Source organism: Phocoena sinus, chromosome 2, assembly GCF_008692025.1.
Source record: "Phocoena sinus isolate mPhoSin1 chromosome 2, mPhoSin1.pri, whole genome shotgun sequence".
Taxonomy (NCBI): Eukaryota; Metazoa; Chordata; class Mammalia; order Artiodactyla; family Phocoenidae; genus Phocoena; species Phocoena sinus.
The window spans coordinates 176,822,479-176,848,534 of NC_045764.1; the positions used below are offsets into that span (position 1 = coordinate 176,822,479).

The following is a 26,056-nucleotide window of genomic DNA, read 5'->3' on the forward strand; positions in this document are numbered from 1 at the left end:
GGTGCTTTATGTAGATTCTGTTATAATTTGTGGAGTCAGAGGGCCTTCGTTAAAATCACAGTTTTATTACCGTGATTAGTCGTGCTGTCATGTGATTACTCAGCACGCCGTCTCATGTTGCGAGGGAGAAGGTCCTCCTCCTCCAGAGCAGCGGCCTCTTCACCCTGTGGTTGTCTCATCCCTTCCCACCTCCTTAGGGGCCTCGTCTGATTCACTGCCCTCCTCTCCGTGTCTTTCCTAGCATCTTGTCCACATTTAAACGGCACTGAGTCTCTTTCATCTTAAAAGACACCCACGTTAGGTGCGCTGTTTCTAATAGCTTTTGCCAGACTTTGAACTCCCAGTGCCCACTTCTCCACCCTCCCCCCACTCACTGCCACCTCTCAGCCAAGACTGCACCCCCCAGTGTCACTAGTAACCACCTCGTGAAGTCCAGAGCACTCAGCCCTACACCCCCTGAGCTCTCTCTAATATTTGACACTGTTGGCCACTTTGATTTTCTTGAAACTCACCATTCCCTTGGGTCCCATGATGCCCTCCTGGTCTTTCTGTTACCAACTCTGGCTGTTACTTTCAGTGTCCTTTGAAGAGCCCTTTTCATGCTTCATTTTCAACTTTTTTTTTAATTGCCGAAAAACCCTCACAAAACCTGCCCATAGGAAAGGACATAAAATGTAATCACGAACTGGGATAAATTGTGGCCACCCGTAATCTGCAGCCTGGTCCAGCAGCAGAGCATGGCCCACTCCCCAGGCCTCCCCGTGGGTTCTTTTTGGAGCACACTCCACCACCCTAGAGCATCACTGTTCTATAATTCTGCTTGGTTTTGCTGTAATCCATTTGAAGGGGAATTGGGAGGATGGTGTGGGACGGGTTGCTTCCCGGACAGGCTGGTTGGCCTGGGCAAGGCCGACTGGGATGGAGGCGGACAGGCAGGGCTCCAGGGCCTCAGCTTGGAACAGAAAAATCATGGTCGCTGAACACTGGGCACCAGTGGGTGGGCTGACTGGAGCCACCCTGGCCCCGCCTCTGTGAATAGCAGCGCTTCCCTCCACAGTCCCACTCCTGACTGAGCATGCCCTCTGCAGTGCACTTCACTCCACTGCCTGCCCACACTGTGCTCTCCGGGAATGCGGAGGCTTGTCTGTCGTGCCTCCTCCTGGTTTCCTCTCTGCAAACAGAAGGGGATGGGTTCAGCAGGTCGATGGGTGGGCTGTGACTAGTGTATGTCCTTTGTCACCTGTGTCAAGGCTGGCTTGGAGAAAGCAGGGCTATGTTTGGTATCTTAGCAGTGTGTTCAAAAAATATTCTCTAGGCTTGGATTCTAGAACTCAGTGAAATCACTTGTGAACTGATGTCATGCTTTTCCCACAACTTGTTTGTAGGAAAACAATTCTAGATGGATTTGGATCTGCTGTTGGAGTTTGTGAAAAGTATACCTTTTCTTCTATTTCTTTTTTGTCTGGTTGTGTTATGGTAAATACTGGTTATTGTTTGGGTAAAGTAGCAAATTATTTAAAGGTTGAACGTCAAGAATGCTTATTCAAAATTATTTATTTATTTATTTTTTTAAACATCTTTATTGGGGTACAATTGCTTCACAATGGTGTGTTAGCTTCTGATCTACAACAAAGTGAATCAGCTATACATATACATATGTTCCCATATGTCTTCCCTCTTGCGTCTCCCTCCCTCCCACTCTCCCCATCCCACCCTTCCAGGCTGTCACAAAGCACCGAGCTAATATCCCTGTGCCTTGCGGCTGCTTCCCCCCAGCTATCTACCTTACTACGTTTGTTAGTGTGTGTATGTCCATGACTCTCTCTCGCCCTGTCAAAACTCACCCTTCCCCCTCCCCATATCCTTAAGTCCGTTCTCCAGTAGGTCTGCGTCTTTATTCCTATCTTACCCCTAGGTTCTTCATGACATTTTTTTCCCTTAAATTCCATATATATGTGTTAGCATACGGTATTTGTCTTTTTCTTTCTGACTTACTTCACTCTGTATGACAGATTCTAGGTCTATCCATCTCATTACAAATAGCTCAATTTCATTTCTTTTTAAGGCTGAGTAATATTCCATTGTGTATATGTGCCACATCTTCTTTATCCATTCATCCGATGATGGGCGCTTAGGTTGTTTCCATGTCCTGGCTATTGTAAATAGAGCTGCAATGAACATTTTGGTACATGACTCTCTTTGAATTTTATTCAAAATTATTGATTAAATAAGAGTCAATTTGTCATATTTATATTAGTAGAATTGTAATTTTAATGAAACACGGATTATTTGAATTCTAGCTGACTTAATTTACTCTAAGTAAAAATTGGAAAAGGAGTTTCTCCTGAAGTCTTCTGATCTGTTTTTCACAAAATCAAATGTTGTGTCTTTCATACAGTACTTGATAAGTAAAATTATTAAATAAACAAAATAAACAAAAATATTCTTGGTGAAAAAACTCAGTATGGCTATAAAATAGATTTTATGGCAACAATGACATAACCTAATGCTGGATATTCTGGAGAGATATGCAGTGATGGCCTTGGTCCTATGAACACTCTCAGCTCAGACTGGTAATTCTAACCTCACCAGGGAGTCTGTGGATGTGGTTGAACCCCAGTGTTCCAGAGAAGCACCTGAAGGGCAAGTTTAAAGGAACTGGCCTCCATGTGGCTTTGTCTTAATACACAATTAAAAGTAGTCTAGGGACCCCCTCAAAAAGCTTGGTAGCTATAATATGACATGGTTATATTATTACTGTAAATTGGCAGATACAGATGGGCTGTTGCCTTCTCCCGGTACTTGTGATTTTTAGGGCTACTTTCCACATGATGCTGTTGCAGTCCTCAGGCGCTCTGAGGTCGAGGGCATGAGCACTGCCTCTGACCAGAAGCTCTTCCTGGCTCCACCGGCATTGGGAGCAACTTTTCCTTTGTTTTCGTAATAGATTTCCCACCAGAGGTCTCACTTCTGTACGTGTGGACCCTGACTTCTCCGTTGCTCCCGCGACGTGTGTGCCGTGAGTGTCGGGTCCTTGAGAAGGGCTTGACGCTTAGCATTCACCAGATACTGGCTGCAAACGATGCCATGTTTATTCGGGGTATTTGTTATGGTGGTAAACTCGCGGGTCACCCATCCAACCCGAGTTTCCTTGGTGATCCTGTTTTGGCTTTTCCTCTTCCTCTTTCTAGCTTTCTCCTCACCTCTTGGAGGAGCCAGTGATAACCAAGGACATCTATGAAGTCGCTGTCTCCCTCATTCAGATGTTTGATGACTTGGACATGAAGGAGAGTGGGTAAGAGGTGCTCCACGTGGCAGTGTACTTGAATGTATCTGAGAATTAAGAAATCTTTATTCGTTCTGAAGCTTTTTACTGTTTTTATAATAGTAACTGTAGATACTGTTTCAGTAGTCACTGTGTATATTTTAAAATAACGTCAGTATCTTGCAAATTTTTTTACTGGAAACTTCTATTTTAAAGTAGTTAAAATCATGCTAAGAACGGTTTAGGACTGACTGTGTTTAAAGCTAGAAACTGCAGCCTGAAGATAGAATAGTTTTTCCAGACACACACAAGTCATGTCAGGGCTTCCCTGGTGGCGCGGTGGTCGGGAATCTGCCTGCCAATGTAGGGGACATGGGTTCGAGCCCTGGTCCAGGAAGATCTCACATGGCGCGGAGCAACTAAGTCTGTGTGCCACAACTACTGAGCCTGCGCTCTAAAGCTTGCAAGCCACAACTACTGAGCCCATGTGCCACAACTACTGAAGCCCGGGTGCCTAGAGCCCCTGCTCCGCAGCAAGAGAAGCCACCGCAATGAGAAGCCCGTGCACCACAACGAAGAGTAGCCCCCGCTCACCGCAACTAGAGAAAGCCCACGCGCAGCAACGAAGACCCAACACAGGCAAAAATTAATTAATTAATTAATTAAAAAGTAGAAAGATAAAACCAAAAGCTAATAAAAATCTTTAAAAAGAAAAAAAAAAAAAAGGAAGTCATGTCAGTCAAGTCACTCACAGTCCTAAGGTAAAACTCAAAGGACCACATTAGGAGAAACTGTTGAAAGCCTTTCTTTGCCTTTGTTTCCATTTACTGTGAAGATATATTCCCGATTCTAAGCAGTCTCCCAGTGTAATCCAGACGTTTTTTCATTTAGCTGGCTCTTTGAAACCTAGAACATATTTATTTTCCCTTAAGGACAATTTTAGGTTCCAAGTGGTAGTTAGAGTCTTAATTTTCAAAATATTATACCATATTAAGACCTTTTACTGTGCTCATTTTGCTACAGCTCATAAATACTATTTATATATTGGGACAACAAACAGAATATAGATTCCACCTGCTCGTAGTAACCAGCACTCGGTTGCTGGGAAAGCTGTTCTCTTATAGGCCCTGGACACACACAGACATGGTATTTCTCTTCTTTTAGATGTTAGTTGTGTAACGTAAACATACAGAAAGTGTCAAGGTATTCACTGTCTTTAGTTCCTCCTCAAGGTATTCATTGTCTTACGTTCCTGGTGAACAGTACCTTGCAGTGAGGTGGCTGTATTCTGTGCCTTCAGAATAGATTTCCTGCCAGACATTTCACTTTTGTGTGTTCGGATTCTGACTCCCCCGTTTCTCCAGTGCCGGGGTCAGGGATGTGCCAGGATCTCCGTGTGTCTGGGGCCTTGAGTAGTGCTTGACACGTGAGTTGGAAAATCCAAGTTACATGCAGCTCTGTTTTTAAGCTCCCACACTTTTTTTGTTGTTTTTAATATCAGTGTGTTTAGCTTTACTCAGATACATATCATTTTATTCATCATTGTTTCATCTTAGACTTTCCTTTTTTTACTTTTTCTAATTTCTTAAGTAACTTTATTGAGGTATAATTTACATATATTAAATATACCCTTTTTTATTGTCTTTCAATATTTTACGATATTTTCCCATAATATTCTGGCTTCTCTTATTATGGTGAGAGGTTACCTTTTGGTTCAGCTGTTCCTTGTAGGTAAATCTGCCTTTGCCTGGTTAACTTTCAGCCTCCTTCCTTGTCTTTGTCCTGTGGTTTGACTGCTGTGAATAGGTGTGGCAGTCTTTTCATTGATCTTGCTTGAGGCTCAGTGGACTCAGGGAGTCTGAATGGTGGTGGCTTGGGTGTTGCCCAGCAACCTTTCATCCAGTAGTATCCACTGATGCTCTCTCCTGAGTTGTTGGTACATTAGTGAGGTTCTGATTTTATCACTTGTTCTTATTATTCTCTGAGATTGTTCTATAAAGAGGAATTTTCCTTTTATTACCCTGCCTCTTTTCTCCTTATCTCTCTCTCTTTTCATGTCACAGTGGACTCGTGGATTTTTTTTTTTCCGTTTTAAATAGATTTTATTTTTTAGAGCAGTTTTAGGTTCAAGGCAAAATTGAGCAGAAAGTACAGATAGTTCCTGTGTACCCCCTTTCCTACAGATGCACAGCCTCCCCTCCTATCGAGTCTCCTACCAGAGTAGCACATTTGTTACAATTGACACGTCATTATCACTTAGAGACTATAGTTTAGGGTTCACTGTTAACCCTAAAGATTCCTAGAAATCCTCTGTGCTTGACCTGTTCATCCCTTCCTCCTCCATAACCTCTGGCAATCACTGACATTTTACTGTCTCTATGGTTTTGCCTTTTTCAGAATGTCATAGAGTTGGAATCGTACATGTTGCAGCTTTTAGATTGGCTTCTTTCACTTGGAAATAAGCAGTTAAAGTTCCTCCATGTGTTTTCAGGGCTTTTTAGTGCTGAATCATATTTCATCATCTGGATGCACCACAGTCTGTTTACCTGTTCACCTACTGAAGGACATCTTGGTTGCTTTCAAGTTTTGGCAATTGTGAATAAAGCCACTATAAATATCCAAGTGCAGGTTTTTGTGTGGATGTAAGTTTTCATTTCATTTGAGTAAATACCAACGAGTGCATTTGTTAGATCATATGGTAAGAGTATGTTTAGTCTTGTAAGAAACTGCGAAATTGTGCTCCAAGGTGGCTGCACCATTTTGCATTCCCACCAGCAATGAACAAGAGTTCCTGTTGCTCCACATCCTCTCCAGCGTTTGGTGCTGTCAGTGTTCTGACAGTTATAATAGGTATGCAGTGGTATCTTGTTTTAATTTGCATTTCCCTGATGACATATGTTGTGGAGTATTTTTTCATAGGTTTATTTGACATCTGTGTGTCTTATTTGGTGATGTGTCTTTTCAGGGCTTTTGCCCATTTTTTACTTGGATTGTTCATATTCTTATTGTTGAGATCTAAGAGCATTATATATATATTTAGGATAACAGGTCTTTTTATCATATATGTGTTTTGCAAATGTTTCCTCTTGGTCTGTGGTTTGTCTTCTCATTCTCTTGAGACTCATGGATTTTATTTATTTAAAGTGTCAAAGTTAATCAGTTTTATTTTTTTAACAGTCAGTTGTCCAAAATTTGGCCAGCGGGAGCCTTTGGTAAGTTGGCTCCTGTATTATTTGACGTGACTTCCTTAGTTTTGGGGCATTTATTTGCTTTCTGGCACAAGGTGTTCCAAGCCATTCATCTTGTTCTTTCCCTGCACTAGACCAAGAATCATTTCTCCAAGGAACTGATCCTTGTAGTGAGGAATGTTTTTAGAAAACAGGATTTGGATTCTAAGTGTGCTCATTGCTACTGGGGTGTCTGTCATTGCTTCTAAGTCTTTTCAGTGGCTGTAGCTGGAAATGTATTATTTATTTATTTTATTGAAGTATAGTTGATTTACAATGTTGTGTTAGTTCCAGGTGTACAGCAAAGGGATTTGTGTGTGTGTGTGTGTGTGTGTGTGTGTGTGTATATATATATATGTATATATATATATATATATATATATATATATATATATATTCTTTTTCAGATTCTTCTCAATTAAAGGTTATATTCCACTGGAGTAATATTTCATTGTATATATGTACCACATCTTCTTTATCTGTTCATCTGTCAGTGGACATTTAGGTTGTTTCCATGTCTTGGCTATTTGAATAGTCTGCTGTGAACATAGGGGTGCATGTATCTTTTTGAGTTATAGTTTTGTCTGGATATATGCCCAGGAGTGGGATTGCTCTATCATATGGTAATTCTATTTTTAGTTATTGAAGGAACCTCCCTACTCTTCTCCATAGTGGCTGCATCAACTTACATTCCCATTAACAGCGTAGGAGGGTTCCCTTTTCTCCACACCCTCTCCAGCATTTGTTATTTGTAGACTTTTTAATGATGGCCATTCTGACTGGCGTGAGGTGGTACCTCATTGTAGTTTTGACTTGCATTTCTCTAATAATTAGCAATGTTGAACATTTTTTCATGTGCCTGTTGCCCATCTGTATGTCTTCTTTGCAAAAATGTCTATTTGGAAATGTCTATTTCTGCCCATTTTTTGTTTGTTTTTTGTTGTTGTTAATTTATTTTAACTGTCATACATGAAATGATATTTAAACTCAAATTTAATATTGTTCTTTTCTTAGCTTTTCTTTTATATGTTCGTTACTGAACCAAACTCAGGTCTGCTCACCCATGTGCAGTAAAGCCAGTCTACTGACACTGGTGGTGGTGAAGAAAAGTGCAGGGTTTATTGCAGGCGCCAAGCAAGGAGTCCAGGCAGCTAATGCTCAAAAAGCCCGAACTCCTTGAAAGCCTTTAAAGGCTTTTAAAGACAGGTTTTTAAAGACAGGGTGAGGGAGAGTTGTGGGGTGCGTGATCAGCTCGTGGACGCTCGTCTGATTGGTTGTTGATGAGGTAATCGGGAGTTAACATCCTCAGCCTTCTGGTTCCAACTGGTCTGGGGTCTACAGGCTTGTGGTCACCATGCAGTTAACTTCTTCTACCTGGTGGGGGTTTCAGTATCTGCAAAACAGCTCAAAGGATGTGGCTCAGAATAGTACCTATTGCCCTTGAGGAGGAACTAAAGGTCCTTGACTTTGTTTAATGGCTAAACTATTATTATTTTGTCTTGCTTGACTGTTTTCCTTTGTTTCTGCATTTTTTCACTTCTCTGATTAAATTTGCTCTTTGGAACTCTCAGAAGGCCTAGGAGGCTAAAGTTTTTCTACAAATAAGAGGAAGGTGGAGGACATGGTGTGTGTGGGGGGTGGTTTCTGTCCTGGGAAGGCCCCATAGGGTCCTGCTTGATTACATTTTTAGTGCTTTTCTTAAACACCAAAACTTTTGGTTGCTAAAGCATTATTATTTGTTTTCCCCCATAATATAATAAAAAAATAGTTTAACAAGTAAATAGTGATAGTCCTTCTAAAACTAAACCTGTGAGTGAAGTATAAAACTGCTTTGCTGTTCCTTTTGTTCCTAGAATATATCTCGCTGGATATACAGTCAGAGAGAGCTATTTTCAAATATTACTTTAAATAATAATTCTCTCTGTTTGGTAATCAGTTTATTTTACACCTAGGTTCATTTGTTTATTAGTTGCCTATTTAAAACATTTTAAAGAACCCTATTTTAATTGATTATTTGCCATAATTTCCTTCCTTCCACTTTTTTGGTTTACTTTGTTACTGTTTTTTAACTATTAAATTGATTGTTATTTTAGTTCATCCTTTTATTTTATCGATAGAAGTATTTAATCCATGAATTTTTATTTGGTGACTTCTGTGATTGTATCCCGTATGTTCTGACATGTAGTGTTTTTGTTATTTTTGAGACAGTCTCAATTTTGGCTTATATTTCCCCTTTGACCCAAGAGAAATTAAAATTTTTTTGATAAAAGGGCCTTTAAGCACTTTTTACTAATAATGTCAGGTTCGATGGAATTGTATCATAAAATATTATTTGTATTATTTTTGCTTCATGGAACTGAAGTGTTTTCTTTCTGTGATCCAGCACATGGTCAGTTGTCATGAATATTCTGCATGCCCTTGAAATGACAGTTTTTATTATCAGAGTGAAAAGTTTGACATATGGTCATAAGTTGCACACTGTCCATTATGTTGTTAGCTTTTTAAATTTATTTATTTTTTTAGAGTTTTTTTTTGATGTAGACCATGTTTTAAAGTCTTTATTGAATTTGTTACAATACCGCTTCTGCTTTATGTTTTGGGTTTTTGGCCCCAAGGCATGTGGGATCTCAGCTCCCCGACCAGGGATCAAACCAGCACCCCCTGCGTTGGAAGGCGAAGTCTTAACCACTGGACCGCCAGGGAGGTCCCTAAATTTATTTTTTGACCCTTGGGATGGTTGTGGAATGAGACTGGTGTGTGAAATCTCCTCTTACTAGTGTATTTCTGTTTCTCCCTTCATCATGTGTGGTTTCTGCTTTGTGAAGAGGGCTGCTCCAGTCTTTTGCTGCTAGATACTCATAACTGTCACAGTGTCGTGAACTATGGCCTTCTGCATTATACTGTGCCCTTCTTTGCCTTGCCTAATACTGTGGAGTCTGAATTCTACTTTGTCATGTATCAAGATTGCAACTCTTGCTTTCTTTGGTCTTTACCTCTAAAATCGTTGCCATCCATTTGTTTTCATTTTCTGAATTGCTCAGTGTCTAAGTGTGAGTTTTGCGTATAGCAGAGAGTTGGTTTTGCTTTGTGAGCTACTTGAGAATCTTTTTCTTTTGCTCATTGGCTTCAGCCATCCAGGCTTACTGATGTATGACTCATGTGTTCAGCCTCAGATATGTCATATTTATTGCACGGTCCTTCCTTTTCTTTTTATGTTTTGAATTTTTTCTTGGTAGTTAGGGATGTTTATACTTTTGTTTTTGTGTTTACCTTTAATACCTTTATATAAGGCCCATATGTCACATAGGCTTCTTATATTTGTTTTTTTTTTCCAATTTTTTTAAACTGACATATAGTTGATTTACAATATTGTGTTTTAGGTATACAGCATATTGATTCAGTTTTATATATGTGTGTGTGTGTGTGTGTGTGTGTGTGTGTGTGTGTGTGTGTATGTATATATATACTTTTTCAGGTTATTTTCCCTTATAGGTTATTACAAAATATTGAGTATAGTTCCTTGTGCTATACAGTAAGTCCTTGTTAGTTATCTATTTTTTTGAATTTTATTTATTTTTTTATATAGCAGGTTCTTATTAGTCATTCATTTCATACACATCAGTGTACACATGTCCATCCCAATCTCCAAGTTCAGCACACGCCCCCACCCCCGCCCCACTGCTTTCCCCCATTGGTGTCCATATGTTTGTTCTCTACATCTGTGTCTCTCTTTCTGCCCTGCAGACCAGTTCATTGGTACCATTTTTCTAGGTTCCACATATATGTGTTAATATGCCATATTTGTTTTTCTCTTTCTGACTTACTTCACTCTGTATGACAGTCTCTAGATTCATCCACATCTCTACAAAGGACCCAATTTCATTCCTTTTTATGGCTGAGTAATATTCCATTGTATATATGTACCACATCTTTATCCACTCGTCTGTCAATGGGCATTTAGGTTGCTTCCGTGACCTGACTATTGTAAATAGTGCTGCAGTGAACATTGGGGTGCATGTGTCTTTTTGAATTGTGGTTTTCTCTGGGTATATGCCCAGTAGTGAGTGGGATTGCTGGGTCATATGGTAATTCTGTTTTTAGTTTTTGAAGGAACAACCATACTGTTCTCTGTAGTGGCTGTATCAATTTACATTCCCACCAACAGTGCAAGAGAATTCCCTTTTCTCCACACCCTCTCCAGCATTCGTTGTTTGTAGATTTTCTGATGATGCCCATTCTAACTGGTGTGAGGTGATACCTGATTGTAGTTTTGATTTGCATTTCTCTAATAATTACTGATTTTAAACAGCTTTTCATGTGTTCCTTGGCCATCTGTATGTCCTCTTTGGAGAAATGTCTATTTAGGTCTTCTGCCCATTTTTAGATTGGGTTGTTTGTTTTTTTTAATATTGAGCTGCATGAGCTGTTTGTATATTTTGGAGATTAATCCCTTGATTTGTTTGCAGATATTTTTTCCCATTCTGAGGGTTGTCTTTTCGTCTTGTTTGTAGTTTCCTATGCTTTGCAAAAGCTTTGGAGTTTCATTAGATCCCATTTGTTTATTTAATTTAATTTATTTATTATTATTATTTTTTGCGGTATGCGGGCCTCTCACTGCTGTGGCCTCTCTCGTTGCGGAGCACAGGCTCCAGACGCGCAGGATCAGCGGCCATGGCTCACGGGCCCAGCCGCTTCGCGGCATGTGGGATCTTCCCAGACTGGGGCACGAACCCATGTCCCCTGCATCGGCAGGCGGACTCTCAACCACTGCACCACCAGGGAAGCCCCCATTTGTTTATTTTTGTTATTTCCATTACTCTAGGAGGTGGATCAAAAAAGATCTTGCTGTGATTTATGTCAAAGAGTGTTCTTCCTATGTTTTCCTCTAAGAGTTTTATAGTGTCCAGTCTTACATTTAGGTCTCTAATCCATTTTGAGTTTATTTTTGTGTATGGTGTTAGGGAGTGTTCTAATTTCATTCTTTTATATGTAGCTGTCCAGTTTTCCCAGCACCACTTACTGTCTTTTCTCCATTGTATATCCTTGCCTTCTTTCTCATAGATTAGTTGACCGTAGGGGCGTGGGTTTATCTCTGTGCTTTCTATCCTGTTCCATTGATCTATATTTCTGCTTTTGTGCCAGTACCATATTGTCTTGATTACTGTAGCTTTGTAGTATAGTCTCAAGTCAGGGATTCTGATTCCTCCAGCTCTGTTTTTTTTCCCTCAAGACTGCTTTGACTATTCGGGGTCTTTTGTGTCTCCATACAAATTTTAAGATTTTTTGTTCTAGTTCTGTAAAAAATTGCCAATGGTAATTTGATAGGGATTGCATTGAATCTGTAGATTGCTTTGGGTAGTATAGTCATTTTCACAATATTGATTCTTCCAATCCAAGAACATGGTATATCTCTCCATCCGTTGGTATCATCTTTAATTTCTTTCAACAGAGTCTTACAGTTTTCTGCATACAGGTCTTTTGTCTCCCTAGGTTGGTTTATTCCTAGGTATTTTACTCTTTGTTGCAGTGGTAAATGAGAGTGTTTCCTTAATTTCTTTCTGATCTTTCATTGTTAGTGTATAGGAATGCAAGAGATTTCTGTGCCTTAATTTTGTATCCTGCAACTTTACCAAATCCACTGATTAGCTCTAGTAGTTTTCTGGTGGCATCTTTAGGATTCTCTGCATATAGTATCATGTCATCTGCAGACAGTGCCAGTTTTACTTCTTTTCCAATTTGTATTCCTTTTATATCTTTTTCTTCTCTGATTGCTGTGGCTAGGACTTCCAAAACTGTTGAATAATAGTGATGAGAGTGGGCATCCTTGTCTTGTTCCTGATCTTAGAGGAAATGCTTTCAGTTTTTCACCATTGAGAATGATGTTCGCTGTGGGTTTGACATATATGGCCTTTATTATGTTGAGGTAGGTTCCCTCTATGCCCACTTTCTGGAGAGTTTTTATCATAAATGGGTGTTGAATTTTGTCAAAAGCTTTTTCTGCATCTGTTGAGATGATCATATGGTTTTTCTCCTTCAGTTTGTGAATATGGTGTATCACATTGATTGATATGCGTATATTGAAGAATCCTTGCATCCCTGGGATAAATCCCACTTGATCATGGTGTATGATCCTTTTAATTGTTGTTGGATTCTGTTTGCTAGTATTCTGTTGAGGATTTTTGCATCTAAATTCATCAGTGATATTGGTCTGTAATTTTCTTTTTTTGTAGTTATCTTTCTCTGGTTTTGGTATCAGGCTGAAAGGGGCCTCATAGAATGAGTTTGGGAGTGTTCCTTCCTCTGCAATTTTTTGGAAGAGTTTGAGAAGGATGGGTGTTAGCGCTTCTTTAAATGTTTGATAGAATTCACCTGTGAAGCCATCTGGTCCTGGGCTTTTGTTTGTTGGAAGATTTTTTTTTTTTTTTTTTTTTTTTGTGGTACGCGGGCCTCTCACTGTTGTGGTCTCTCCCGTTGCGGAGCACAGGCTCCAGACGTGCAGGCTCAGCGGCCATGGCTCACGGGCCCAGCCGCTCTGCGGCACGTGGGATCTTCCCACACCGAGGCACAAACCCGTGTCCCCTGCATCGGCAGGTGGACTCTCAACCACTGCGCCACCAGGGAAGCCCGGCAGGTGGACTCTCAACCACTGCGCCACCAGGGAAGCCCTTGTTGGAAGATTTTTAATCTTCAATTAAATCTTTAGTTTCAATTTCATTGCTTGTGATTGGTCTGTTCATATTTTCTGTTTCTTCCTGATTCAGTCTTGGAGGTTATACCTTTGTAAGAATTTGTCCATTTCTTCCAGATTGTCCATTTTATTGGCATAGAGTTACTTGTAGTAGTCTCTTAGGATGCTTTGTATTTCTGCAGTGTCTGTTGTAACTTCTCCTTTTTCATTTCTAATTTTATTGATTTGAGTCCTTCTGTCTTTTTCTTTTTTAAAAATTTTATTTATTATTTATTTTTGGCTGTGTTGGGTCTTCATTTCTGTGCGAGGGCTTTCTTGAGTTGCGGCAAGCGAGGGCCACTCTTCATCGCCATGCGTGGGCCTCTCACTATCGTGGCCTCTCTTGTTGTGGAGCACAGGCTCCGTAGTTGTGGCTCACGGGCCAAGTTGCTCCGCGGCATGTGGGATCTTCCCAGACCAGGCCTCGAACCCCTGTCCCCTGCATTGGCAGGCAGATTCTCAACCACTGCACCACCAGGGAAACCCTGTCTTTTTCTTGATGAGTCTGGCTAATGGTTTATCAACTTTGTTGATCTTCTCAAAGAACCAGCTTTTAGTTTTATTGACCTTTGCTGTTGTTTTCTTTGTTTCTATTTCATTTATTTCTGCTCTGATCTTTATGATTTCTTTCTTCTGCTAACTTTGGGTTTTGTTTGTTCTTCTTTCTCTAGTTTGTTTAGGTGTAAGGTTAGGTTGTTTATTTGAGATTTTTCTTGCTTCTTGAGGTAGGCTTGTATAGCTATAAACTTCCCTCTTTGAACTGCTTTTGCTGCATCCCATAGGTTTTGGACCGTCATGTTTTAATTACCATTTGTCTCTAGGTAATTTTTGATTTCCTCTTTGATTTCTTCAGTGATCTCTTGGTAATTTAGTAACGTACTGTTTAGCCTCCATGTGTTTGTGTTTTTTATGTTTTTTTCCCCCTGTAATTGATTTCTTAATCTCATAGTGTGGTGGTCAGAAAAGATGCTTGATATGATTTCAATTTTCTTAAAGTTACTGAGGCTTGATTTGTGACCCAAGATGTGATCTGTCCTGGAGAATGTTCTGTGTGCACTTGAGAAGAAAGTGTAATCTGCTGTTTTTGGATGGAATGTCCTATAAATATCAATTAAATCTCTCTGGTCTTTTGTGTCATTTAAAGCTTGTGTGTCCTTATTAATTTTCCGTTTGGATGATCTGTCCATTGGTGTAAGTGAGGTGTTAAAGTCCCCCACTATTATTGTGTTACTGTCAGTTTCCTCTTTTATAGGTGTTAGCAATTGCCTTATGTATTGAGATGCTCCTATGTTGGGTGCATATATATTTATAATTGTTATATCTTCTTCTTGGATTGATCCCTTGATCATTATGTAGTGTCCTTCCTTGTCTCTTGTAACATTCTTTATTTTAAAGTCTATTTCATCTGATATGAGTGTTGCTACTCCAGCTTTCTTTTGATTTCCATTTGCATGGAATATCTTTTTCCATCCCCTCACTTGCAGTCTGTATGTGTCCCTAGGTCTGATGTGGGTCTCTTGTAGGCAGCATATGTACAGGTCTTATTTTTGTATGCATTCAGCCAGTCTGTGTCTTTTGGTTGGAGCATTTAATCCATTTACATTTAAGGTAATTATCGATATGTATGTTCCTATTACCATTTTCTTAATTGTTTTGGGTTTGTTGTTTTAGGTCTTTTCCTTCTCTTGTGTTTCCTGCCTAGAGAAGTTCCTTTAGCATTTGTTGTAAAGCTGGTTTGGTGGTGCTGAATTCTCTTAACTTTTGCTTGTCTGTAAAGGTTTTAATTTCTCCATAGAATCTGAATGAGATCCTTGCTGGGTAGAGTAATCTTGGTTGTAGGTTTTTCTCTTTCATCACTTTAAGTATATCCTGCTACTCCCTTCTGGCTTGCAGAGTTTCTGCTGAAAGATCAGCTCTTAACCCTATGGGGATTCCCTTGTATGTTATTTGTTGCTTTTCCCTTGCTGCTTTTAATATTTTTTCTTTGTATTTAATTTTTGATAGTTTGATTAATATGTGTCTTGTTGTGTTTCTCCTTGGATTTATTCTGTATGGGATTCTGTGCTTCCTGGACTTGATTGACTGTTCCCTTTCCTATGTTAGGGAAGTTTTCAGCTATAATCTTTTCAAATATTTTCATAGACCCTTTCTTTTTGTCTTCTTCTTCTGGGACCCCTGTAATTCGAACGTTGTTGTGTTTAATGTTGTCCCAGAGGTCTCTCAGACTGTCCTCAATTCTTTTCCTTCTCTTTTCTTTATTCTGCTCTGCGGTAGTTATTTCCACTGTTTCATCTTCCAAGTCACTTACCCGTTCTTCTACCTCAGTTATTCTGCTATTGATTCCTTCTAGAGAATTTTTAATTTCACTTATTTTGTTGTTCATCATTGTTTGCTCTTTAATTCTTCTGTATCCTTGCTAAACGTTTCTTGTATTTTCTCCATCCTGTTTTCAAGATTTTGGATCATCTTTACTGTCACTACTCTGAATTCTTTTTCAGGTAGAGTGCCTATTTCCTCTTCATTTGTTTGGTCAGGTGGGTTTTTTTCTTGCTCATTCATCTGCTGTGTGTTTTTCTGTCTTCTCATTTTGCTTACCTTACTGTGTTTGGGGTCTCCTTTTTGCAGGCTGCAGGTTCGTAGTTCCCATTGTTTTTGGTGACTACCCCCAGTGGGTGAGGTTGGTTCAGTGGGTTGTGTAGGCTTCCTGGTGGAGGGGACTAGCGCCTGTGTTCTGGTGGATGAGGCTGGATCTTGTCTTCCTCGTGGGCAGGGCTGCATCCGGTGGTGTTTTGGGGGGGGGGTATGTGAACTTAGTATGATTTTTGGCAGCCTCTCTGCTAATGGGTGGGGTTGTGTTCCTGTCTTGCTAGTTGTTTGGCATGGGGTGTCCAGCACTGGAGCTTGCTGGCCGTTGGGTGGAGCTGGGTCTTAGCGTTGAGATGGAGATCTCTGGGAGAGCCCTCACCAATTGACATTACCTGGGGCTGGGAGGTCTCTGGTGGTCCAGTGTCCTGAGCTCGGCTCTTCCACCTCAGAGGCTCGGGCCTGACATCAGGCCAGAGTACCAAGACCCTGTCAGCCACATGGTTCAGACGAAAAGGGAGAAAAAAGGAAAGAAAAAAAAGTTTAAAAATTATTAGAATAAAAAAATAATAAAAGAAAAAAAAGAGAGCAACCAAACCAGTAAACAAACCCACCAATGATAACAAGTGCTAAAAACTAAACTAAGATCAACATGAAAATCAAACAAATCAGTCGCAGAGAACAAACCCCAAGTCTACAGTTTCTCCCAAGTCCACTGCCTCAGTTTTGGGACGATTCGTTGTCTATTCAGGTATTCCACAGATGCAGGTACATCAAGTTGATTGTGGGGATTGAATCCACTGCTCCTGAGGCTGCTGGGAGAGATTTCCCTTTCTCTTCTTCGTTTGAACAGCTCCTGGGGTTCAGCTTTGGTTTTGGCCCCTCCTCTGCATGTAGGTTGCCCTCAGGCATCTGTTCCCGCCCAGACAGGAGGGGGTTAAAGCAGTGGCTCATTAGGGGACTATTGCTCACTCAGGCCAGGGGGAAGTGAGGGGTAAGGTAGTCATAATTATAACGCAGGGCGAGCCTGCAGCGGCAGAGGCGGCTGTGATGTGGCAACAGCCTGGGGCATGCCGTGTGTTCTCCCGGGGAAGTTGTCTCTGGATCACGGGACCCTGGCAGTGACGGGCTGCATAGACTCCCGGGGCAGGGGGTTGGGGGGTGGATAGTGACCTGCGCTTTTCACGCTGGTTTTTTGGTGGCAGCAGCAGCAGCGTTAGCGTTTCATGCCTGTTTCTGGGGTCCAAGCTGATAGCCGCGGCTCATGCCCATCTCTGGAGCTTGCTTAGGCGGTGCTCTGCCTTCTGTGGGTAGGCAGGGAAGGAATCCCCTCTCTTGCACACCCCGAAACAGTGGTCTCTTGCCTCTTAGGCAGGTCCAGACTTTTTCGCAGACTCCCTCCTGGCTAGCTGTGATACACTAGCCCTCTCAGGCTGTGTTCACGCAGCCAACCCCAGTCCTCTCCCTGGGATCTGACCTCCGAAGCTCGAGCCTCATCTCCCAGCCCCCATCTGCCCCTGGGCGGGTGAGCAGACAAGCCTCTCGGGCTGCTGAGTGCTGGTCGGCACGGATGCTCTGTGCAGGGATCTCTGCGCTTTGCCCTCTGCACCCTGTTGCTGCGCTCTTCTCCGTGGCTCCGAAGCTTCCCCCGCCACTCCCCGTCTCCGCCAGTGAGGCGTCTTCCTAGCATGTGGAAACATTTCCTTCTTCACAGCTCCCTCCTAGAGGTGCAGGTCCCATCCCTATTGTTTCTTCTGTCTCTGTTTTTTCTTTTTTCTTTTGCCCTACCCAGGTACATGGGGATTTTCTTGCCTTTTGGGAAGTCTGAGGTCTTCTGCCAGGGTTCAGTAGGTATTCTGTAAGAGTTGTTCCACATGTAGATGTATTTTTGATGTGGAAGGAAGGTGATCTGCATGTCTTACTCCTCTGCCATCTTGAAGGTCCCCAACAATTGATTTTTGTTTATTGATCTTATATTCTGCAACTTTGTTGAACTCATTTATTAGTTCTAGGAGGATTCCTTAGGGTTTCTGTATATAAGATCATGTCATCTATTGAATAAAGATAGTTTTATTTCTTCTTTTCCAATCTGGATGCCTTGTATTTCTTTTTCTTGCCTAACTGCCCTGGCTAGAACCTCCAGTACATTGTTGAAAAGAAGTGTCAAGTGTGGATGCCCTTGTCTTGTTACTGATCATAGGGGGAAAATATCCATCTTTCTCTGTTAGGTTATCATGTTTGCTGAGGGCTTTTTGTAGATGACCTTCATCAGGTTGAGAAAGTTCACTTCTATTTCTAGTTTGTTGAGTGTTCTTTTTTTTTAATTAATTAATTACTTTATTTATTTATTTTTGGCTGCGTTGGGTCTTTGTTACTGTGCATGGGCTCTCTCTAGTTGCAGCGAGCGGGGGCTATTCTTTGTTGCAGTGCGCGGGCTTCTCATTGTGGTAGCTTTTCTTGTTGTGGAGCGTGGGCTCTGGGTGCGCAGGCTTCAGTAGTTGTGGCTCATGGGCTCTAGAGTGCAGGCTCAGTAGTTGTGGCACACGGGCTTAGTTCCTCTGCAGCATGTGGGGTCTTCCTGGACCAGGGCTCAAACCCGTGTCCCCTGCATTGACAGGCGGATTCTTAACCACTGTGCCACCAGGGAAGTCCTGCTGAGTGTTTTTTAAATGAAAGTGTGTTAGATTTTATTAGATGATTTTTGTCTATTGAGATAATCATGTGATTTTTGTCTTTGTTGATTTTTTAGATGTTAAATCAACTTTGCATCCCTCGGATAAATCCCACTTGGTCATGGTGTATGCTTCTTTTTATACGTTGCTGGATTTGGTTTACTTAGTATTTTGTTGAGGATTTTTACATTCATATTCTTAAGGTATTGGTCTGTAGTTTTCCTATGTCTGTCTGGTTTTGGTATCAGGGTAATACTGGCCTCATAAAATGAGTTGGGAAATGTTCTGTTTTTTTGGAAGAGTTTGTGAAGAATTGGTATTACTTCTTTGAATGTTTTTTGGAATTCAGCTGTGAAGCCATTGGGGTCTGGGCTTTCTTTATGGGTAGTTTTAAAATTACTAATTCAGTCTTGTTGTTTGTTATAGATCTATTCAGATTGTCTGTTTTTTCTTGGGTCAGTTTCAGTAGTTTGTGTCTTTTTAGGACTAGTAGTAATGTCTTCTCTTTCATTTCTCATTGTAGTATATGGACTCGCTTTTTTTCTTTTGGTCAGACTAGGTAGATTTGTCAATTTGTTGATCTTTTCAAAGAGCTAGGTTTTTGTTATTCTGTTGTTTTTCTTTTTCTATTTCATTGATTTCCACTCTAATCTTTATTTTTTTCTTGGAACAGTCAAGAAACAACAATCCATGCTGTGCCTGGGAACAGTAACTGCAAAGAAAGAGGAGGGGGTGAGAGGGGTAAACTAGTAACTGCAGCTCCGTGGCTCTTTGTCCCCTCTTTGTTCTTGTCACGGTCTTACTGCTGAACTGAAGGGGCTGATTCCCTTGCTTCTTGTCTGTCTCTCTAGCTAGAATGTAAGCTCCAAAGAGTGGGGACCTTGTCTGTCTTTCTGCTGTGCCTGCCTGCTGGAGGAGGGCCTGGCACAGGGGAGGGGCTCAAGGGTTTGTGGAGGAATGAAAGTTCTGACTTCGCACAACTTAAATATGTTGCTAACAGCAGGGAGGCGAGAGGACAGTTTGAGATCTTGGTCTATAAACATGCTTTCTAATAATAGTTTGGATTCCTTGGAGTTGAAGTTTTGTTTGTAGTAGTTTTTCTAAATGTTTTGTATTTTGAGGTTCTGGATTACAGCAACTGAATTTCAAAGAAGACTTTTTCAGATAGTCAGTTTTTATGGGAGAAAGTAGTCAAGAGGCTTGGGGTCCCTTGGGTGATCCTGGGGCTTTGGACAGTGTCTCACGTCCTGGGGCCTCTGTGTTTTCTTATGTAAAAGAAGGAAAATTATACTCGATGACCTAGATGTAAGAACCTTTCAGGGTCAGAAGCCATAATATGAGGATTCTGGAAGAACAGTGGCTACTTAGCCTTGATTAATACTTGTGCACTTCACATTTTAACAGGACCAAGACCTGGTCGGGCACCCCGTTTGTGTCAGAGCGGAGCAGTGTGTTGGTGTTTTTGCCAGGTGAGTGTCATTCTTCCGTGATCTAGAATCTGCGCTGGATGGAGACTAGTTTGTGTCTCGCACATATTGTGAAAAATGGTATTTGTAGTGCGGGTTTATTCTTTTTAGACTCTGGGAATGTGAATAAATGTGATTTTCGGTTTGACTTCTTACTATAACCTTTGTGTTGCTAAAAACGTTGATAATGAACAGGTGAACTTTTTGAGGGCAGTCTGACCCCCTTCAGAAAAAATTGGCTATGTTAAATTTGCTGTTTCATACATATGGTTGTAAATGTGAAGTAATTGTCATCTATCTGTATTTAAAGCTTATTTAATAACAATACCATTATTGTAATACCATGAAAATCATCAGGGTAGCCCTTGAGTTCCTTTTTCTTCAGTATTTGACAAAATAATCTCTTAAGATACTTAAAGATTAATTTTTGTTAAATTGTACTTTTTCAAAATGATGATTTTGATTTTTTAATCAAGTGGTATAGCTGAGGAAACCTTATGACAGTAATTCGTGTATTCTTTGCTGTTGCAAGGTAATATGTAGAACATGAGTATTTGTGCTACTTGTGGTGGAGAACAAAAAGCATGAATAAAGTAACATTTTACTTTGGAATGCAGCGTGGGAGTTTAGAACTTTGATCATGTTTTGCTTAGGTTGATACGGATTAGCTTTATATCCAGGAAACAAGCATTAGCTGACAGTGGTATGGAGTTGCATTTGTCCCAATAAATATTTGTCAGTGATTGCTGTGTGCATAATATTGTATCAAGGAAGAAATGACCAAAGTAGAGTCAGGGCAGTACTATCTTAAGAACACCTGATGTGAAAGAAATGCTTTCTAACTGCTAAACATTGCCTGAATAAAACATGTATAAATGGTACTTTACAGTTTAGTTTGTTGTTTTTCTTTTATGTGTTTATGTGAGTTCATTTGACAGTACATTTATTTCATTAATTGATCTTTGGGGAGTGGTTCTGTGTTAGTTTTTTTAGGGCTACTGTAACAAAGTGCTATAAACCAGAAAGCTTAGAACAAGAGATCTTTCACTCTGCTGGAGACTAGAAGTTCAAAATCAAGGTGTCAGCAGGGCCCTGCGCCCTCTGAGGCTCTGGGTAGTATCCTTCCTTGACTCTTCCCAGCTTCTCTTGGCCGTCAGTCTTTGGCCCTCCTTGGCTTGTGGCTGCAATACTTCTATCTCTGCCTTGATCGTTACGTGGCGTTTTCTGTGCAGGTGTCTTCTTATGAGGACACCAGTCCTATTGGAATAAAGGCCTATTTTTCTCCACTGTGACCTCATCTTAACTAATTATATCTGCAATCATGCTTTACTTACAAATATGAACCTTATGAAAAAAAGTTAAAACATCTCTGTGACAAAGACTTTTTAAATATTAATTTTTGGTTGTAAAATTTTGCATAATCAAAGTAGGACATTTGGAAAACCAGTGGCGGGAAGAGAGGAATGTAAAATTACTCATCTCCTATGGCCAGCACTCACAGGCCATTGCTGTGGAAAGGAAAACATAGAAAGAATATGGTTTTTCTCATATTTTTGAGTTAGTGGTAGTCAGTGTCATTATGCATTTTTCACTTGTAATTTTGATATATTTAGGTGAAGAGGATAAAAAAGTCAGATAAAATGAATTGGTAGAGCCATATTTATAAAAGATGTCATCTTAATTTAAAGGTTGTTTTCTAGAAATAAATACAAATCTTTTTTTCCCCCTCCACTTTTTTTCTTCCCTAGGTCTGGGTGAAATAAACTATATGCATGAACTTCTCACAAACATGGTTCATAAAAGGTGTGTTTAAAATGATACTGTTGTATTTTTACTTGTAAAGCATTGTATTGTTTCTAGCTTAAATAATTTTAATGATCTCAATGAGTAGTTATTCATTTTCATATATATCTAGTCTTTATGGATATTTTATTTCATTTACTTCTTTCTTAGGTTACAGGTCTATCCACTCCATTCAAGTGTGACTTTGGAAGAACAGAATAATGTGTTTTTAAGTCCAGTGCCTGGGTACAGAAAGGTAGGACAGCTGGGAGACCGTTTCTGAGCACTTAGGTACATTTTCCTTAGAGACTCTGCTCATGAGAAGTGCTGACATTCCAGCTGTTTGTACGATATGTTCTGTAGCTGGTGGTTAGTCACCTAAACAAGCACTTGCCTGATGAGTATGTTATTTCATTTTGTCTGTATTTTATAAGTCAGTTTGCTAAGGTTTTTTAGTTCCTCAGTCTCAGGACCTTGTTTCTAGTGGATTTCAGTGCCTCTTACCCCCAGCAGTTCTCAAACTGTGGGACTGTTCTCTTGTCCCTGGCACTGTGCTGGAGGTTTTGGTTAGAACCCACATTCTTAGTCCTGGTTTAAGAGTATTTCTTTAATTTTCTTTTTTATGTGTGAATGATGGGATTGTCTTATCACAACCCTTCTAGTGCTGCTTGAGATCATCAGGGACTCCAGACATGCAGCCCAGTCCCCTTGATTCCAGTGAGAAGGTTCTGCATCTCTAGGGGCAGCCTAGACCTTGCATGGCAACTCAGGGCTCTTATGTACTACAGACCTTCCTGGGAACTTTAGCCTGGTTGTGCTCTGTGCCCCTGGGTAATTCCAAGACCCCCTGAAGCTATCATATCTGAGGTCAGGGAGAGCTGTCTTTGCCCTGTTTCTTGCCTGCTGCTTTTATGCAACCTTCTGTGTTGCATGGGCCTGGTTTTCGGTACATCAGGGGCTTCCACTGGACCCCTGGAATGAGTCCACCAGGAAAAGGCTGTACCTTAACATTGAGGTGTAGGGGTTAAGAGTATGCGTGGGGAGTTGGACAGATGACATGGGTCTCTGTCCCCTGTAGGTGTGTGCCTCTGAGCACATCGCTTCTCAGACTTAATTTTACTGTTGGAAAGTAGAGTCGATAACACTTACCTTGCAGAGCTGTTAGGAAGGTTAATTAAAATAATATATGTCCGACCTTAAATTGTGGTAATGCTGCAGTGCCTGACACGAAGTAGGTGTCCAGTGATTGGATGCTGGCGCTACAGGTAATAGCTAATGTTTATTGAGCACTTGGTTCACGCCTGGAGCAGTTCTAAGCGTTTCACGTTTATTAACTCAAGTAATAGGGAAGATATTATTGTTATCTCCATTCTGTAGATGAGAAAACTGAGGTTACGTAGTCCAGGGTCCAGCGCTGGGGTCGAGCAGAGCTGGGATTCAGAGCAGGTTTGGCTGCTGAGTCCGCGCTGCACTGACTCCTCCTCGTGCCCCGCCCCCAGGACCCTTGACTAACTGTGACTTCTGTATGAAATAGAAAAAATGGCTAATTTCAAAATTTGAGCCCAGTACCTAATGCTTTCCTGTATACAGTGAGCGTGTCAGATCCTTTTTGATGTTTGATAGGTCATTCTGTCTACCAACATTGCGGAGAGTTCTGTCACGGTTCCAGACGTCAAATATGGTGAGATCCTGCTGTTCTCCTCACAAAGTAAACCATAGTATTTGTAGCCTGTGTCCCCCTCAGGAGTTGTGCTTCCCCGTCTCTTCCCCTGTTCTGGAGGAGAGAATGTAGGAAAGTGGGTTCCGAAGTTCCTCCTGTACATCTCTCTCCCCGACCCTCCTCTGAGCTCACGTGTCTGTTCAGCCGGGCAACCTCTGCGGCGCAGCTACTAACACACACAGGAAGCGATCGGGGGCGTCCCCGGGGCACTGTGGGCAGTAGGAGAGCTTTGGGGCTGCCCCTGCTGGACATAGTGACTGGAGGGAGGGGCCCGAGCCCGCCCCGTTGCTGCAGGTCGTTAAGAAAAACACCACGTCAGCGCGGGGTGAGGCCACTCATAGTCTGGCCTCCCACGTGTGTGTCCTTGATGACGCTGTGAGGTTGCGTTAATTCGTGTTCGGGAACCTGACGCTTGCCGGGCGCTGTTCTCGGTTGTGGGCAGGCGGACGGGGCGAGTGAGGCGTGTTGTCTTCCGGTGGGAGAGCCAGGCAGTTAGCAGGGGAAGAAATAGGTGCAATTTCAGGTCGAGGTAGATGTTATGTAGGGAAATAAATCAGAGAAAGCGGTTACAGTTAATTGGGTAAATGACCTTTTAGATGGGGTGATGTGGGAACACCTCTGTGAGGACGTGATAGCTGAGGAAGGCGTGACTTGGGTGAGGAGTGAGCGTGGAAAGAGGCGGGACAGCGTGGGGAGCAGCTGCGAGGAGCAGCAAGGTGGCCAGTGTGGCTAGGACAGGTCAGCCGGCGCCACGGCAGCCCTCCGTCTGGGCCAGCGGCCGTCCAGGTGCTGCGGGGACAGTGCACAAACAGGCGAGGCTCCGTTCTCCTGACACATGGGGGGCGGGTGTTGACACGCAGGCAATCAGTTAGACAAACAGCCACGTGCCGCCAGGTAGACTGCCGCATGTCCAGAGGAAGAGGTGGAGGAGCGGGGCAGGGGTCAGGGAGGGGCAGCCGGAGCTGCGGGGGCAGCGGCCAGTGGGGGCATCTGTGGGAAGGGCGTTTCTGTAGAAGGGACAGGAGGCGCCAAGTCCCTGAAGGAGCGCAGGACAGCCGGGAGGCCGGGCGAGCTGGACGGGGCGAGGTCAGGGGGGTCACGGGCACCAGGGCACCGGGCGCGGAGGCCACCAGGGCATCGGAGACTCCAGCTTTTCCCGAGGGAGCCGGGGACGTCAGCGACTTGTGAGGGAGGAACGACGTCACGTCAGGTCCGCTCGACAGCCTGTGGGGGACATGGTGGGGGAGACGGAGATGAGGCCGAGGAGAGGGCCGGTGGGCGTCGGGTGCCTTAGGAGGGGAGCCCGGGGGGCGGAGGCGGAGGCGGCCATTCCTGGGTGGAGCCTGCAGGGATTTGACTTGCTGAGGGGTCGGGTGCAGCGGTTTCATGGCTCGTGGTGACTCCCCGCCATGCGCCCCATCCCCGGGAGTCAGCGGAGACTGGCCCGGGCTGTTGAGGCGGCGGCGGATGTCCTGGTGGCGGCCTTGAGGAGGTTAGGGCGAGGGCTCCGCGCCGCCCAGGGATCATGAGCGGGCGGTTCAAGGGGGGAGCCTGTGGAGGCGCGGCCGGCTTGGAGGGGTCACGGAGGGTCGGCGCCGAGGCACTGGGGGTCGTGAAGCCAGACGGCGCTCCTGAGGTGGTGTCTGTGACGGGCGGGCGGAGAGCCGGGGCAGCGGCCGGAGCGCTGGCGGGCCGGGAGAACGTGTGTGCCAGGCGGCGCGGGGCCCAGAGGTGCAGAGGACGCGTGGGAGCCGGCCGTGGGGGCGGGGCGAGGCACCTGGTGGGCGGCTTGGCTCCCATCCTGGGGAGGAGGCCGATGAGGGCGGAGGGGTGCTGCCGAGGGGGTGCAGGGTCCTCTGATGGCCTCTGCGTTCCCCGTGAGCCAGAGGCCAGGCCTCAGCTGAAAGCCAGCGGGACAGGAAGTGCCGGAGGTGTGAGGAGGCTGGATGGACGGGGCAGCCTGAGTCCCGAGGGCCGCTGGCGACCGGGAGCTTAAAGGGCACCGTCAGCCTACAGCCCGTTTTGTTTCTCCCCTCTCCCGCTACTTGGGCTGCGCGGTGTAGGTGGAGAGCTGTGATCAGGAGGCCTGGGGTCGAGTCAGCTGAGCAGAGCAGGGTGACAGGAGGCCAGGGGTCAAGGCAGATGTGTGGAGTGGTCACAGTGGGGGCTGGGAGCCCGTGGCTTGGTCAGGAGGGAAGGAAGGTCATTAGGCGGAGGGGGGGACAGTTAGCAGCAGGCCCTGACGTGCACAGATGGCAGGTCCGTTTGTAGGGATTAAGGGTAGGGTTACAGGACGGGGGTGGGGGGGTGGGAGGGGAGGAAAGCGGCCTGGTGCCAGGGAAAGATGCTTGCGATTGAGATTGCGGGGGGGTCAGGTAGGGTGGTGGGAAGGAGATGCTGAGACAGGTGGGAGATGGGGTCTCGAAACCGAGGGCCTTGGCGCTGCCAGCACCGTTTTTATGGGAATGGAGATCCCCAAACGCTATGGCGGGAGGAGTGTTCAAGAGCCCTGGGGAGCCAGCAAGGAGGGCTGGTGGTGGTAGCGCAGTCAGTGAGCAGGAGGTTGCTGAGGAGGGAAGCGGCGCTGAGGAGCAGGCCGAGGCCGAGGCGGGCC

At 43.3% G+C, this 26,056-nt stretch overlaps 1 protein-coding gene across 5 annotated transcripts in view; it reads left to right on the forward strand.

Moving 5' to 3' along the window:
• Window positions 1-26,056, forward strand: part of TDRD9 (tudor domain containing 9) — a 79,582-nt gene that overhangs the window by 8,573 nt on the left and 44,953 nt on the right. For 4 of the 5 annotated variants that reach the window (XM_032624147.1, XM_032624146.1, XM_032624148.1 and 1 more), the window contains 5 exons: window positions 3,192-3,295; window positions 19,879-19,943; window positions 21,689-21,743; window positions 21,894-21,978; window positions 23,346-23,403. In XM_032624147.1, coding sequence (XP_032480038.1) covers window positions 3,192-3,295; window positions 19,879-19,943; window positions 21,689-21,743; window positions 21,894-21,978; window positions 23,346-23,403 — 367 coding nt within the window. The remainder of the gene's footprint in view (window positions 1-3,191; window positions 3,296-19,878; window positions 19,944-21,688; window positions 21,744-21,893; window positions 21,979-23,345; window positions 23,404-26,056) is intronic. The other variant, XM_032624150.1, reaches the window with a different exon arrangement.